We start from the raw sequence: 17832 nt of genomic DNA on the forward strand, positions 1-17832 counted from the left end.
AGTTGTGATTCAAGTAGCCCCTATCTACTGTTTCTCCAAAAGTATACGTTATCAAGTGTGTTTTTGAAATAATTGTCATCTCATTAATATTAAATATTTTAAAATGATTTCACTTCGGTTAAGTGTGGCGATAGTGCATTGTTATTTCGGGTATTTTTCGATCACAAATCAACTTTATATCTGTACCATACGTCTATCAGCGAGGCTGGTGGGGTGCACGCAAAGAGTTAATGGGTGTACAACAGACACGTACTCTCGCAGAAGAGCTAACTTGCACCTCGATGGGATTGCGAGGTGTACGCACGTATCGTATCGTACACCCCATTTGCACAGGGATTTCTTAGTGTGCACACAACAGATTTCTATTACGGGAAACATTAACCCTCCTCTCCCTCCCAATTGAATATCAATAATGTCAAACCTGCATATCTTTATCCACATTTGGCCCCGCATTTTGCTCAAATCCAATTCAATTCACTTCGCATTTATTTAATTTTCGGTTCAAAATATGCACAATACAGAATTTACAAAATTATTAACAAGCTTAAGTAAAAAAAAAAAAATGAAAATGAAATGAAGAACTGGCAAAAAAAGCCAAGAGGCCTTGTACATGCGTAGTTCCAAAAACCTTATGTATATATTGTAAAGAAATGACAAGATAAAATACATATAAACAAAGTGTATCAACAGAGACAAAAGAACAAGAAATTACAATTTAGAATAAATGACCACACATACTTCAGATAAAAAACTGCTTCAACATCTTTTGAAGGAGTAAACTGACTTACATTCAATCATATCTTTAGGGGTCTAGTTCCAGATTACAGGGAAAGTGTGTCGTACGGATTTCATTACATTATTAGTTTTAACAGCGATAAGTGAAACAAATCTTTAAAACACGTATTGTGATGGTGGATTTTGGTGATTGAGAGTAACACTTCATGCACATTACGATGTAATTTATTCTAAAAATAAAGAAAACCAAACAGAGCAATAGAGGAATAGTACAAATCGAAAATATTAAGAGACCAAAGTTTTCTAAACAGCGGGGCAGAGTGAGCATGATAATGGCATCCCATGCAAATACGACAGGCCTTTTCTGCAATTTAAATAATTTGTCTAATTACATGCGATTACAATTTCCCCAAACGGCAACACAATACTTAAGATATGAGAGCATGAAAGAATTGAATATCAATACTAGTGCAGAAGACGGAAGGGAATTTTTAATTTGTACAGGATACCAAAACATGTAGATATTTTTTGAGTAACTTTTTGTACATGGGTGTCCCATTGCATATTCATACACCAAAAAACATTATTTACTTTATTAATTGGAATTTTTTGTCAATTTGGAGTAATAAATTAGAAATATAAGACTGCCCATGGAAAAAAGGGAATATTATTTGTTTTATTAGGACTTTAATTAATAACATGTTTGCTTTGAACCATTTCGTTGCTTTATTTAATTCGATATTGATATCATTTTGGAAGGTTGGTTGTATATCAAAGTGGTATCATCGTTAATATAGATTAAGAACAATAGCGGGCCAAGAATAAAACCTTGCGGTACACCATACGTCATATTGGAGAAGTCTAATGAACTATTATTTTTAAAAATACTTATCGGGATCTATCAGAAAGATTCAGACAATTCAGACAAGCACATTCGGCATAAAAAATAGGAAAATAGGACAATGTGTGCATCCGTCCTGCATGACAATGGTTTATTTTCAATTGGTCTCATGCCTGTTCGTCTAATTACCAGCTCGTCTATTATCGTTTGGTCTATCATCAGTTCTTCCACTATCCAAGTTGTCTGATTGCCATTTCATCCAGTCACCACTCCGTCAAATAACCAGTTGGTCCAATAGCCATTTAGTCCTTATATTGGGCGAAATGAATGAAAATAAAATGAATATTAGACCTACTGGTTATGCAGCGAAATTGTTATAGACGAATTGGGGATTAGGCAAAGAGATGATTGGACCAAATGGTTGCTAAATGAAATGTTGATGGACTGAATAGCATTATACTAAATGAAGCTAGACCGTATGATCAGTAGACGAGTTGACAATAGACGAATTGGCAATTTACCATGCACTTTGCTCAACATCTCGTACAATTGTGTAGACAAATGATTCCTGCATGACTCAGCAAATATAGGTCATATATAAAGGGAAATGTGCTATTGTGATGATAATTACTTTTTCGCCGAATATGGTCTGGCTATATGTGTAGTACATAATTCGGAGTCATGCGAAAATAATTTATGCAATATGTCCTGAAATATGACTCAAATTTGCTCCATTGGGAATGTGCAGGCACTCATCTGGCATATACAATAATGAATAGCAATATTCCATCGACCACATCTGAAATTATCATTTGCCGCAAACGATCAGAAAAGTGTTAAACTCTGGTTTCATTGAAGGTCAAATTCTTACTTTTTCCACTAATTAAAGGTAAATTGATATTATCTGGGCAAATATTTCAGCGTAATAGTGCTTGGTTATTGATGTCTTGTCATGCGTATAAATTTCTGTTTCTGCAGAGTAAGAACAAAAAATGGGGGGGGGGGCTATAGTATGTTTCACAGACCTGGACCTGTCCGACAGCCCGAATATGTTATGTTTGATTGGTCTACGTGGGTCAAACAAAGCTAAAGCATGCTTTATGCATATTGCAATATGCATACACATTATGATGGTTTCGATCTAACTTTGATGTGAACCTCATCATGTATGCATATTGTATAGAATTTAGTTAATTGTCTTCCATTTACCGGACCTTTGCGAATGCAGTTAGTTCTTGAACTGCTCGTTTCGAACGTGCTTCAGGGCTCTGTGTTCAAAATTCACGAAAACATATTTTCATCAAAAAGGACCCTTTTAAAACGATTTAGAACTTGCGAGGGAGGATACAAATTGAAAAAATCGCTGAATGTAATTGTAAGAAAATATGACCCTGAATACATTGAATTTGGATTCATCATGCCTGGCAGTGCTTATGTGTGTCGCTATGGTGTTGAAGGTATTCAGCATTCTTATTATGTTGTAATGGTTTTATATGTTTAGAGGAGGGGCTCAAAGGCCGGGCTACTGAAATTCATACGCACTTATATGCTCATTATAATAATTGTTTATCTTTGAGTCGAGAAAAGTAGTCATATCGCTTTCTTAAAATTTTGGTAGGTGGGCCTCGAAAAAAACCTGAGTTTGAGAAGCGCTGGTTTAAAGAATGCAAACAAAACAGTAGTGTATTCACCATCTCAAAAAACAGTATGGATATTACTTCAGAAGAAGATACATAAACCCGAAATGAATTATTCACCAGTGTTTTACAACGTGCATGTAGATATCCCGTAACCATGGTAACCAATACTTGAGAGGGTGGCAAAGTGCTTGGCAGATCTGGAATTAAAGCTCAGAAACAAAAACCGACAATAACTTTGATGAATACCAATGAACTGCAAAGAATTTCGTGTCACTGATTGCAGTGTGTTCACATAGTGAACTTTATGAAAATGTAATTCATTCACACTGTTTGAATGCTCAAATTCAACAGTGTGAAAGTGTTTTCTGATTGCGTTACACAGTATGACGAAAAGGCGAGACACGCTGCAAATGTATGGGGGGGGGAGTTTTTGTTTCTGTTCGGGTAACTCCCGTAAGGAGTAGAAAGGAAAGCTTTTTTTTTTGCTGGTAATCGCCAAGTTGGTATATGATTAATTACGTTGGAAATATGTTACGTCTAAGTTAATCAGGCATAGCGGCTGACCGACAGAAATTACTCTAGAGTCGTTTTTATCAATTTGGAGAAGATGGCAGATCGGGGATCCGAACTCATTTCATGACGAGCATGAGTCCAATGCTCTAACCGCTAGACCAAAGTGACCTGAAGAAAAGGGTGGTCCAAAAACTGTTGGCTGCTTATCTAGAGGGGAGAGTGTAGCTAGTGCCTTCTAGAGAGGAAATGTTTATATATGACAAAAAGAGACTCGCGATGTCTTTTAAAAGGAGTTGATGTTTGAAACGTTAACATTCGATCTTTATGCTGTCTTATTCATTGTTGATGAAGGAATACCTGGTGAGGTGTAAATGTTTGCTGTGTCTGTTGCGCTGCCTGGGTGTACTGTTGTCGATACATCTGCTGTGGTTGGTGAGTCCGAATAGATGGATAAGCCTGTTGTATGGATGTCTGAGGTGGATTTAACAACTGAGGTGTGAATGTCATTTGTGGTTGCAGAGTCTGCTGCTGTTGATAAGCATGTTGGTGTGGGAATACCTGATGTGGAGCTCGTGTCTGTTGTTGGAGAAACGCCTGTTGAGGGGCTAGTGACTGCTGTGTTTGGAAAGCCTGTTGGTGTGTCGGAGTCTGCTGTTGCGGATGCATCTGTCCGAGTTGCAGTTGGGTGTATGGATTCTGCAGTACGTTTCCAGGATAATATGGCAAACCTCCTTGATCTGCAAACAAAACAATGTAATTCTTAGTTTCGTTTCTACACATTTCACATTCACTCGAGGAAATGATAATACAAAAACGTGTGACACTTGGCCTTTTGTTCTAAGCAGAAATGCATATCCCACTCCTTGAAAAAATAGTTTTAAAAGGCGAAGCCCAATGTGACACTGTAGTACATTTACATTGTTAATGAGGTTCTTTAATGACCTATATTTGTAATAGGTGCTCCCAGCTTGGCATACTCGTAATTCAAGAGCGTGGTGCAAGCTACTAACTAGCTAGCAGTCGACTAGCTAGTCACTCACCCGATAGGCCCCAACCGATTGCAAGCTAGCAAACAGCGCATGCAAGCTTAAGGATCACTTCACTATTTCTTTGCATGCCTATTACAAGTGTATTCAGATATTCACTAGCTATTCACTATCTAGCAGCTAGCTTGAAAATTCTGCGAGGGTAGTGTTGAGCCTGATTCGAAACGACAGTGTACAACCCAGAAATTTCAATAGTTAGGGAAAAGAGCACAAACTGGCAAAATCTGTTGATATCGGTCAGAAAAAACAAATTTGTAAAAACATTTGTATCTCTCACAAAGTAACAGTGCATATTTACGGTATAATCCGCCCTCTTACGTTCAGGAGTCATCATGTTAGGCATTTCTCTTCGTTGGTGGATTGCCACCTGCCTCTAATTCACTGATAATAATGATTGATACAGTGTTCTTTACTTACGCTGTAGGGTGACGTTAGGATGTTGGTCAGCCTAAAAACAAATCAAAGTATATAGTAAATTAATTTATATGATTTCTTCGAGGTGTTAACATGTGTTCAGTAGTACCAGAAACTATGAACACTTAAAAGCCAGAATTTGCCAATAATTCTGCTAAATGTGTCCTGAGTGGTCCCGGTTTCAGCTAATCCATGGATATCATCACGAAATCACAAACGACAATTTCCAATTATTCATAAAATTCATAGATCGAATATTGTACTAAGAAACACAAGAGGGATATCACCAGATATAAATCACACCTTTTTTATTAAAAGAACTGTTCAAATCCTACAAGACTTGTATTTGAAATGCATTCCCTTTTCAGTATTTTAAACATCGTTTTTGACACCCCATACACGTTACATATAGGCCTATACCATGTATACGTAACGTACTTGCCCACTCTTTCCCTTTTTACGCGTGCTCGCGCCTGGTATGTATCCACTCGTCAATGGAAGTGAGCCCCCGGGCGGCCTCTAGAGCTCAAGGAGGAACCAAATGTGGCTCTAGAAAGTCGTCCTAAATCGGATATGTCGCTGTTACCATAGTATTTTGCACACGAACCTTAGATTGATGTTTCCATTGCAGATGCGAAAGCTAAATAAAATCCTCATGTCACATAATTTAAATTGCAGGACATGCAGCCTTTTACGACGGGCCAAAAGTCTATTCCAAAATCAACTATACCGTCGTAAAAAAGCGTTCGCGTTCTCTAACGAAAGTCGGGTACCCGGTCGGGTGAATTCATCCTTGGTAACATTAAGATCTACCACTTCGACCAGAAGTTGTTGCTACGTTTTGTTCGTGTCCGGTAGTCTATGCTTCATTTACGTCGATGGAGCAGTTAGTAGGTCTTAGGAAGATCCTTGCTACGTTATTACTACGCACTATTCAGACGGCGTTCCCGCTAGGTGGACTTTAAAGTCCACGTAGCGGTAAATAGGTCTCCGGAGATCATGTAGACTATGCCACGTATTCTCGCTTCTCTCTCAGTACGCTGTAGCAGTTTCCACGGCGTCATGACCATTTTTCATTTACGCAGCGAGAACTCCATGGACGTATAGCGTTAGTGTAAAGCCCCTTTAAGGTGGATAAAGTATATTCACAACCGTTCCACGAGTTTTTTCTCAGTTGGTCGATTCTATTAAAGAACCATTATGGTCACTTCGTCGCCAGCACAATGACGATTCAAAAAGAACTTTAGCGACACCGTCCTACAAACTTTTAAAAGGCCTGCGACTGTTTTGCACACCGAAGCATCTGTTTGCGGGGACAAAATGAATAGCAAAGACATTTTGGGCAAGTGAGCATTTTATTTGCGACAGGAAAACTGTCTTCAACAATGAAAAACCGTTTATTAACTTTCATGCAACTTTGTTACGAACCCTGGCGAAATCTCGAATTCGCTATATAAAGTTTGAAAGAATTCGCCGCTCAGTGACATGCTCCCTTAATGAAGCGAAGGCATGCTCACTTACCAACATGAATTCTTGACTTCCAGATTGTTTACCACAACAAATCGAAGCACAACAATAGACTGAAGCAATGATAGCAACCATCATCTCAATAAACCCGATTAGACCCAAGATTCCATCCGATGCGGTTCGACTTTCCTGTTGAAGAATAGATCATATATCATAGTCAAAACTCAACAAAAAAGTAAGCCCCCCCCCCTAAATCAAAATGGTATAACGTTTGAAAGGAATGATTTGGAGATGTAATATTTCGTATGTGGTTTTCTACACTCAATAAGCAACTCCTGTTATTAAAAATGACCATTTCAGAAAGTCACGAGAATCGTTTTTCAGATTGTGAAATAACAGAATCGGGCGAAGTTTGTTTAGGGGTAGGCTCTAATTTTATTGTGCTTTTACTGCTTATGCTGTTGTACTGCCCACCATTATTTTAGCCACTGTACACACAATTTTGATAACGTATCTTCATGGTTGAGTGAGCATTATATTTTTGTGACGTATCATCATAGGGGTTTGGTAGTGCCCTCTATAACACATGTTACAATTTGAAAGTGTTAGTGGCTCCTCTCCCAGAATTTCTCGGTCCTCCTCCCCTTTTTCAAATTCTAGATCCACCAGATTTGTCCATGATTTCAACTCATCCTCAGAAATTGATAGGATAAGAATGCATTTATACAATATAAAGTATATTCATTCTTAAGTTTTCAAGTGTGCTTGCTCAATCATGAAAGTGTAAAAAGTTCGGACAGTTTGAGTATGTGTGGTGATAAATGAAAAGAAACAACAGCAATTAGCTCACATTTGAAACAAAATTTGTCCCGATTATTCGTTTTATAATGCCGCAAAAATTAGTCTGCGACTTTCAATATGCTCACTTATCCATATATAAACAAATCAATTCGATTTTTGCACAGAATTTTGCCCATAGGTTGGTGGACATAACTGCCAATTTATATTGCTTAAGGTTCCACTATGTAGAATAAGAGGTTACTTATTCTTAAACATGTGCACCCATAGTGTACACAATGTCTGGGAATTGTGGCATGCGCCTGTAATCCAATCTGTGGGGACATTACAAATTGATGCAGAGGTTCGAGCCCTGGTCACGTCTTTCGGATGGTGACGTGAAAGGTCAGTCCCAGCCGTAAATAATCATATCTGATTGATACACGTCTGACAAAATTCAAATGCACACACACACAATGTTTATGAAAGAGGAAATAAAAAAAATAAAAGATAACAAAAGTGAAATAAGGGTATGGTTCATGGACAGTTTTTGTTGCTTGAAACTTCGCACATGGCTTTGGAGTGACAATTTCCAAAAGGCGCTCCCATATTCATTCGACACGGCACAGAGTGGAGCTAAGGCTTTGAACTTTCTTCTCATTTGCATAATTTTTGTTAACATTGTGCGTTCACTGAAGCATTAGATACGGGATTTTCATAAAAATAAAAAAGTGTACTATGCAAGAAGGTTTCTGACAGATATCCATAGTAAGCAACTGCATTTTTCCAATAACGTAAAAACGAGCTAATCACATTCGACATGTTCATTCAAGCGTGAATGTTTAATTAAGCGGCATAAAATAATTGAAGCATGTCGATTGTTCATGAACAGAACCAAAAAATTGATGAGGTACAATAATTTCAGATTCCAAAATAAAACAATACCTGCCTATAGGATATTTGAAAATCGCATTGTTTGTTTTCATCAAAATTAATGTTCATTGATCTGTGAAATGATGAATATTGTTGAAGATACTCTTCCAAAAAATAAATTTCATCATATACCATCATTTCTATCTTTAGAAATTTGATAAAATTCCAATTATAACATGTTTTACTTGTTTTTATTCAACCATGAAATTTACCAAAAGGTTTTATCGTCTAGTATGAATGTGGACTTCGTTCCGATATTCTAAAATCAAAGTGATGATATTAGGATTGTGGTTTTAAAAACTGACAATTTTGCTTTCTGGCGGTGCTCAATATAGGATGATTTTTAAAAATATTTTAATTCCATGAGTATGCTATGATATTCATTTTGATAAAGTCAACACTCAATAGTCTACCATCGCATAGTTGAATTTTGAAAGATAATGTCAAAGGCCGGTTTCCGTCTATATGGTCAGCTTTGTGCAATTTTAGTTTAATAAATGAGTTGTGAATTAAAATTAATGTCATTACGTTTGTTGAATTCCAGCAAGTCGGAGCAAAAGAATTGTCTTTAGCTTCAACTAGCAGGATTTCTTAACATTCTTACCATTTTTACAGACTGAAATAAAATGAAAATTCCTTGATGGTATACAAAATAATCAGGAGATGCCTCATCGCTGAGGCTGAATTATTTATTTATTTTGTTTTTTGGGGGGGTCTCTTAAACTCCTTCGTAGTAGACAGTTGCTCAAAATTTAACTAAATCTTATTTACAATAAATCATCTAACTTGCTCGGAACAAATCGTGTTAAAACGAGATATTCTAATAAACAATTAAGACCAAACCTTAGAGATAATTTAAACATTCAACCGAATTTCCACAAAAACAAATCAATCTAACAATAATTTATTGTATGAGAATTTGGTGTGTAGTTCGTTTATTACAACACAAAGATGTGGCTGTAAATAATGCGTGCAGTTGCTTTTGAGTAAGGCAGGTTGCAGAAAGCGCTTACAGCAGGGGCCGCGGAACGATTTGAAAGGGGGGGGGGGCTGACCATGCAAAAGTTATAATCGGATGGTCATTCTCACGTTTTGTAAACAAAAAAATGTAAAAAAAAAATAATTTCGTGATAGAGTTTTGACGTAATATTTATAAAAATAATGTAATATTTCACATTTTTCAGCTCCTAGTTTTCCTTCTTTTACTCATGTTCTTGATGGTGAACATTAATGGGGTCAATGGCCCCAAGCCCATCCCCCCCCCCAATCTGCATGCTAGTGATCGTAATTATACCTAAATCAGTTTTAACACATCTACCTGGAACTGGAGAGACAGTATTGTAGAATTATGTAGCCAGAGTATGGTCATGTGTTTCAGTCAACATGGTAGGCCTACATGCCATGTGGGACGCTGGCGCCAATAAATACATGTACATACATATCAGGTATTTATATAGCACTTTACCAATCATAATGATCAATCTAGTCTTAGCCTATATATGCTGCTACACTGTTAAAAAACCCTGATTTTACAGAAAAATAAAAGAAGATTTTGCAGAAAGCAATACCAGAATCATTCTTTAAATTCATGAAACAGGAATTTTTCTGCAATTTAACAGAACAGGTCTGTTAGAAAAAGGGGAAGAGTGTTTTATTTAAGGAAATTTGTAAGATTACACACACCAAATACCAATTTCCTGTAAGATTACGCAATCTGGTAAGATTACAGGTGTTCTCGAGACTCTGCTGCAGGAACTTCTTTTAGTTTAAGGATAAATTTTCTAACAGTGTACCAGTGCAATAACAGATACGATCTTTCATAACATCAAATAAAAAAACGCCTCAAATCCCACTGCAATCTATTACATACAATGTAATGACATAGAGGCATGTTTCATTATGTTATAAAATTTTAAGAAATTCAAGAAAAACTGAGAGTCTCGAGGGCAGCTGCAAAAGGGTGTATGTTAAATATTTACCGCTAATCCTTTCTGACAGGGTACTACTGTATCCTGAATGTAGCACCACTGTAATCCAAATGAAGCGACTACGGTCCCAGAAATCATCATGGCCATGGCAAGGATGATGCATATTATAGACATTACAAGGTAAGCAGTTATCTGTCAAAATAATCATAATTGTTTATACTTCCCACAAAATTATTGAATTAAACATAATTTGATGACGATAACACAAATCTTACACGAACACCAAGCCAAGTTATTGACGACAAAAATGCATTACTTATAATTTTCAAAACTCATCACTTTTAGATTTTATTTGTTCTACAATTCGATATTACAGTGTTTTTCTAACCAACCAGATCGTAATCAACTATAAGGTGAGTTTATTGAATAGACAAAAAAACGCTCTAACGTTGGTGTTTTCTACCAGTTGGAAAAACCATGAAGAGGGCAAGTTAAGATACCTTGATTAAAATCTGCTTTTCAAAAGTGACACACGCGTTACACCAACGAATCAAAGCCGATCAAAACCGATCAAAGCAATCTATGATATTTCGAATAGTATAACTTCTGTGTGACTTTAACATTACTTACCACACAGGTTCTTCCCCGGAAACTTGCAATTCCTATTATTCCAGTCGGCCCAAAGAACTGTGAAATAAATACGCGGAAACAATGAAATAAAGACCTAGAGTGATGGTCGGGTGTTTAATCGTAGTCCCTATAGGTACTGTTCGTAAGGCTGACTTTAAGAGGCTCTCGTTTTGCATGTGGCTGTTCGTAATGAAAGTCATGCAGCTTTTAAAAAAAAGGACCACTAAAACAAAGAGTTTTCCTTTAGCATTAGGGGCACATGAACTTTGAACGTGGTAGAGGGTTTATCATGTAACTACAAATGAGATGAAATTCGATTAAAATCTTGTAATTTTGGTTGACAAAGTTTTGTTCTCATAATCTTCTTCTTTCTTGCCCATTATCTACAAGTACAAATAAACATGGCACATTGCACAAACTTCCTCTTTTTTAAAATGCTGCCATTATCCTTTTTTTTTTTTGGGGGGGGGTTATATTGCTCATCGATACAACGGTATTTGGACAGGTATGACATGGTTTGTAGAATGCCACAATCACAATAATGCTGTAATCAAAGATCATCCACGTTTCCTCACTATGTCGATTGAGAGACTTCAGTGTTTCCCTATATAATGTATATATTATATGATGTAAATGTTCTTAAATAGGTATAGGAACAGCTTTCTATGATGCTGGTTGACACTGCGCCTCTCTTCATATAACTTACACCTAGTCTCGTCTGGTGGCTCTGGCATGGGTAGGACAGAATGCAAGAATAGCCTTTCCAAGATTTTAGTCTTTTTCTACTATAAACGATGAATGACTTTGCCCGAGCCGCCCGGAGGGGCCACTTACATTGACGAGTGGATACCATGCGCGACCAAAAAAACACGTAAAAAGGATGTCCTTTTCACGATAGGGCACGTTACGTACGTAACGTGAAAAGGGTGTCAAAAACACAAAAATAATGAAAAAAGGGTATCTATTTCGCTAGGAAAATTACGTGTTTAGGGTCGAATTTGCGGGGATGATGAAACAAAATTAAAATGTTTTATAAAGGATGTCCTTTTTGCCCCAACACTACGTGTTTAGAGTCCTATTTGCGCGAGGTGTAGAAGGTGGGGTCGTACTAAATTAAATAAGTTAAAGCCGACAACCAAAGGACCCGTAACAATGAAACATTCCTGTACTTGTTTAGGGGTTCATTTCAGGGAATATTTGCCAAGAGTATCGTTTTGTTTCCAGTACTTGTTAAGGGTAGGGTTTCACACGCCAATACTTGTTAAGGGGTGCATTTTCAGAATATGGAAATTACGTGTTTAGGGTGCTTTTCAAGACCCCATGGTCGCGCATGGTATCCACTCGTGAATGGAAGTGGCCCCCCGGGCCGAGCCGCTCCATGCTACAAGCAACTTGGGAAATGCCTGACTTGACATGCAGATTAGTCATTTTTTTTTAACGTGCACACCTTGTTACAAATAATGCGTAAAGCATTTCCATTTATTTGAATGCAGGATAAAAGAGCACAGGTGTCGTAGCCGGGGATCGAACCCCGGACTTTCCATGTATAGCCAGGCGCCTTAGACCACTCGGCCACGGCACCTTCATATTTGTTGGCCTGCGATAGTCCTGCAGCTATCGCTGAGAATCGGGTAAAGTTTTTTGGGGTAGGGTTTCTTTTCCAAACATTTGCACTGTTTCAATTTGCTGTATGCACCCGTGTATGCATAAGGTGGATACTGATTTTCTTCTTTTTTTACAATGATAAATATACTTACACAAAGTCCCATCCATATCCCGAATGAAAAGAAACGGAGAGACGAGCTACCGAGTAAGAACTGCGCAACCCCTATAAAGATCGCGCCCACACCACAACAAAGCTGAATCCACCCTGTTGCTCTTCCGGAGTACCGGTTATAGTTTCCTGAATAGCCATGGCTGATTGGAGTGGGACTTTGGGGGATATTACCTTGGTACGGATGAAATGCTGAGGTTGAGGAACCCGGAAGTGCGTTCACCGGTTGAGCCATGTGTACCTGAAGGTGAAAGTCAATAGAAACATATTGACTATATGCGATTTCCCATACACTATTTCAAAATGAATTAGAATAGTGCATGGACGACAATTTCTCAATATAGAATAATGTTTAAATAAAATTAAACCATCCAGTGTGCAAATAGAATGTAAAGAAGACTTTCCAGGTCACAAGAAATATAGAACTAAACAACTGTATGTTCATGGATTGGATTTTGAAGTTTACACTTCTAGTAACAAGAGAAGGATACAGACAAGACAATTCATTTTGCTGGTAGGCTATGTTAACATCAAAATCCGCCACCTTCCAAATACATGTAAATGATTAAAGTTACAGAAAACTAAACCTACACTGATCACATATGACTTGTTGTTATTTTTTAGCCGCTTTCGTTCTTTTTTTCCTTCTCTATTATCTCGTTCGAAGTTGCGAAGTTCGCAATTCATAGTTCGTCGTAAATGCAGACGACCACAAAGCAGGGGGGGGGGACTCAGTATATAATGCATAGTGGGTATGTGCCGCGGAGGGGACCCCCATTTTTACACTCAAATTTCCGTTCCAAGGCATAGCATATTTGCCTTGTTGAGAAAAAGAACAAAGAAAGCCGCTCCAAGGCATAGCATTTTCTTCTTTATCGAGAAAAAAAAGAAGAGAGAAATCCGCTCCAAACCTTCGCATATTTTTCGTTACGCCGCTCCAATCGCGTTGAATGAGCTGCAATTTTGGTGAAAAGCGGCCGCAGAGCTCCCCGGCGGAGGCCGCGCTAGCTGCATTATGCACGCATGACCGTTCCGCTCGCGATCCGTTCCAAGGACCCCCGTTTTCACAAACATTTGTCGTTCCGAAGCCCGTTCCGAGGACCCTCCTTTCTATAATAAGCCCGCTCCAAGGCCCCCGTTTTTTTGTCTCGCCCGCGGCACACCCCCACCACTTTTTTGGTCGAGTGCCCCCCCCCCCCGGGCCACAAAGCACCAAAGGCGATACGTTTGAAAAAGACAATAGAAAATTTGCTCACTAACTACTCGTCGCCCTAAATGTGCTCGGTGCCCGAACGGTCGCTGTCCGCAAGGGCCGCGGAACGGTTTTCAAAGTGGGGGGGGGGGGGCTGTGCCAAAAGTGGAGGGGAAGATCATAAGGTCATTTTCATGTTTTTGTACACAGTTTTGGAAAAAAAAAATGGGGGCTGAAGCCCCCCCCCCCCCCCGTCCCCCGGTTCCGCGGCCCCTGGTCCGGACGCCTACGTAATTGAGCGGTCACCGTCAAACGATTTAGGTCAAAAGTTGAACTCGTTGGATCAAAGGCTGTCGAGCATTTATCGGTCGATGATCTCACGGCCAATTCAAGATCGGAAGCATCCTAATTTATTTCCGGGTAGTTCGTTAAAAAATAGCCATAATAGTGGAACCCGGATGGTTGCCGCTCGAAAGCCTACGGGAGACCTATAGAGTGGCTCCACTGATCACCGGACAAACGCTGGGCGATTCCTTAAAAAAAAGGCCGGTGGGAGACCGCCCGGGAATCGTTGGGTCGTCAGCCATCACTGCTTGGACGCCAAACAGACAATTTTCACCGATTTGACCAAGATTTGGCCTTGAGTCCACCGGCGACCGATTGATAGTCGACAGTGCACTGCTCGGCCACCGATAAGTCTTTCTACAGCCTGCTCGACTTCTACAAAAATCGTTGGCAATGCCTAAAGTTCCAGCGGCGCCCGAGCAGGCTACTAATCAGTCGGTCGCCACTCTGAGTTGTGACTGAAACCTATCAGCACACACGTAAACGGGAATGTGAGTGGGTGGGTGGGCGGGTGTGAGTGTGTGTGTGTTCCTCTGATGTTCTGTCAATCCAGGGGGGGGGGGGCGTTGAGATTACCTTCTCACAACATAGACTCCAAATTTGGAAACAATTTCGCTGCTCATGGTGTGTAGTGTTTAAAGGACAAGTCCACCCCAACAAAAACTTGATTTGAATAAAAAAAGAAAAATTCAAGAAGCATAACACTGAAAATTTCATCAAAATCGGATATAAAATAAGAAAGTTATGGCATTTTAAAGTTTCGCTTATTTTCAACAAAATAGTAATATGAACGAGCCAGTTACATTCAAATGAGAGAGTTGATGACGTCACTCACTCACTATTTCTTTTGTATTTTATTATATGAAATATGAAATATTTTTATTTTCTCGTCATTGTCATGTGAAATGAAGTTTGTGTATGTTAGAATGTTCATTCCCGATTTTAATTATTGTCCCTGCAGCAAATATCCATGGCCGCTACCACAGCTAGCCGGCGAATGGGCATAACTGTCGATTAGTGAATTCCCATGTTATATTAAACGATAGTATAATACAAGAATAACATCTTATCAAGCGATAAGGTGACAAGAAATATTATATTCATATGAAATCTCCAAAGATCACCCTATCGACCTCTCTAAATATCTTACCTCTTAATTGCTGTATCCTAAGACCTATCAATATTTTACAATGACTCAAATCCACTTTGTCGAGAAATAGTCTCACTCCTGTTGTGTAGTTCAATGTGTTTCCTCATGCGAGGCTCCTTTCTTTAGAGGGAAACGACAGGCAATGAAGTAAGATCATTGCAATTATGATATACGTGCATGTACTACATATACATACATGTACATGTATTATGTAAGAGCTTTACAACTTACACGGGGTGACAAACTCACTAAATCGTCGGTCATCGTAATTATAATGATAAAATGAAATAATAATGACAATGATGAGATAATGTAATGATATCGTTATCAATTTTATTTTTATTTCAGACTAGTTACGCCTATTATCATTGTACTGATTTGACCATAAAGGTCACAAATCAATGATTATGAAAATAGAAATTACAATAGTAATAAAAAGCAATCATGATTATGACTTAATTATGATTATAATAATAATAACATTGATAATAATAATGGTAATAATAATCATAATGATAATAATAATGTTAATAACAATGATGATGATAATAATGATATAAAAATAATACAATGTCAATGATGATGATGTTGAAAATGAGCCAATACCTTGACAATTATCATTCAGTACGTGTCCAGGTTGTCTTCAAAATACGCAGCTTGTTCTTGATTCAAAACATGCTTAAATTGTCCAGTTTCATATCTGAGTATAAAAAAATCATCTCGCGCTTCGCGCTCGCATTATCAATATAAGAAGACCCCCAATTACTCATCCTTTTCACGATTTACAAAACATTAATTGGGTGTCCCGTTTGGTGTAGATTTAATTTTTTCCATATACCTATCCTGTTCATGATTATAAAAAGTGCTAAGAACGTTAAATTTTTAGGTAAGAATGTCAAAAAATTTCACCTCGCGCTTTGCGCTCGCATTATTTGATTGTTGAAATTATGTATCGTACATATATCGTATGTATATGTATAATAGCAGGGCCCGCTGGGAGAACAGTTTTCAGAATTGATGTGTTATTATTATCATTATTATTATTATTATCGTTTTCATGGGTAACTGCAAACAGTCCTTAACGTTTCCCTTTTCGATCAGGCCAGAACGTATATCAAGAATTAATAATATACAAATCTTTCTCGCGATCACAAGCATTGCTCAGAATTTTCAATTTTCAGGACAAAATACATGAAATTTCCAAAGAAAAATCAGCCCGCGCTTCGCGCTCGCACTATTCAATAACGTATGAGATTGTCATTTATTCATGTTTTGTAAGAAGAAAGCTTAGAAGCAGGGGCGTCGATCCATTTTTCCGATTGGGGGGGCCAAAATCATGAATCAACTTTCCAAAGGCGCTCGATCACACAAACTCATACATACACACACACACATATATACATGTATATATGATTCATGAGATAGAGACACATATTTCAACAACAAATTAATGCGAGCGCGAGCTAAAATTTCTTTATTTTGACCTGAAAGCTTGATGTTCTAAGCATTTTTGGTACCATTTTTAAAATGGGTATCTAAAAATTAAAAATAGATGCGAGCGCGAAGCGCGAGCTGAAAATTTTGATATTTCGATCTGAAAAAAAAATGAGTTTAATGGACGTTTTTAATAAAGAACAAGATATATATTCAACATAAGATTATTGCACATCGAAGTGAGAGTTCTTTCGAGGTTTAGAACTGAAAACGGGACATTCTTTTCACCTATTTAATCATAAAAAGTATGGGTTTTGCTACATAAATGATGCGAGCGCGAAGCGCGATCCGAAATTTTGTGGTATTCCAATGTAAAAAGCGGACTTTTTAGCACGATTTTAGATAAAGATCAAGTTGGGTATGTCAATCTCGCTTGCTGATTTCTGTGTAACATTACAATCTTTTTTTTTTGCACATGCGGAATTATGGGGGGGGGGGCAAAACGATATGTTTGCCACCCAAATATTTTCATTGGTGGGGCGATCGCCCCCCCCCCCTCCCAGGATCGACGCCTCTGCTTAAAGGTGACTGTGAGGACTACCCCTTCAAACGATTAAACAAACAAACATCAACTTTGAGCGGCCGATCTGGAAAAACAAATGTGTGAAATTTGTTTTCGTGCCATCCCTATATTTTCAAAATTTGGATCCGCCCTGGAATCTATCCTATCCACCATGTTTCGGTAAAGCCAGGAAATATGCCTAGATGGATTTTTGCTTTAACGATAACTTCATTCAGTAGTTATCTCTCGTTAATGCTTTAATTCACTATATTAAACACGTCTACCCTATAGACATGTAATTAGGCCTACATACATAATTATCCACAAGCCAGTAACCAAAATATCCGAACGCTTACCAATTCATCTCTACATAAAGGAAACATCCAATATAGTAAATGACTGGTAAGAAACTGGTTATAGGGGTCTTCATTTTGAAGATTTGTCGACTTTC

The 17832-nt window shown here is 38.1% G+C and overlaps 1 protein-coding gene across 6 annotated transcripts; it reads right to left on the reverse strand.

Moving 5' to 3' along the window:
• Positions 1 to 75: 75 nt before the first annotated feature.
• On the reverse strand, positions 76 to 15571 carry LOC121423503. 6 transcript variants are annotated; one of them, XM_041618890.1, is made up of 8 exons: positions 13290 to 13411; positions 12682 to 12939; positions 10925 to 10981; positions 10346 to 10486; positions 6711 to 6845; positions 5193 to 5223; positions 4288 to 4466; positions 76 to 1884 (listed from the first exon to the last, which is right to left on the reverse strand). In XM_041618890.1, the coding sequence occupies exons 1-8, from the start codon at positions 13383 to 13385 to the stop codon at positions 1879 to 1881; spliced, it is 903 nt and encodes a 300-aa protein (XP_041474824.1). In that variant the 5' UTR covers positions 13386 to 13411; the 3' UTR covers positions 76 to 1878. The 6 variants fall into 6 exon arrangements, with proteins under 6 accessions (XP_041474824.1, XP_041474796.1, XP_041474804.1 ...); XM_041618862.1 differs by having other exon boundaries at positions 4087 to 4466; XM_041618870.1 differs by lacking the exon at positions 13290 to 13411 and adding an exon at positions 15386 to 15571 and having other exon boundaries at positions 76 to 4466.
• Between the last annotated feature and the right edge of the window lie 2261 nt (positions 15572 to 17832).

This window comes from Lytechinus variegatus, chromosome 1 (genome assembly GCF_018143015.1).
Source record: "Lytechinus variegatus isolate NC3 chromosome 1, Lvar_3.0, whole genome shotgun sequence".
Lineage (NCBI taxonomy): Eukaryota > Metazoa > Echinodermata > Echinoidea > Temnopleuroida > Toxopneustidae > Lytechinus > Lytechinus variegatus.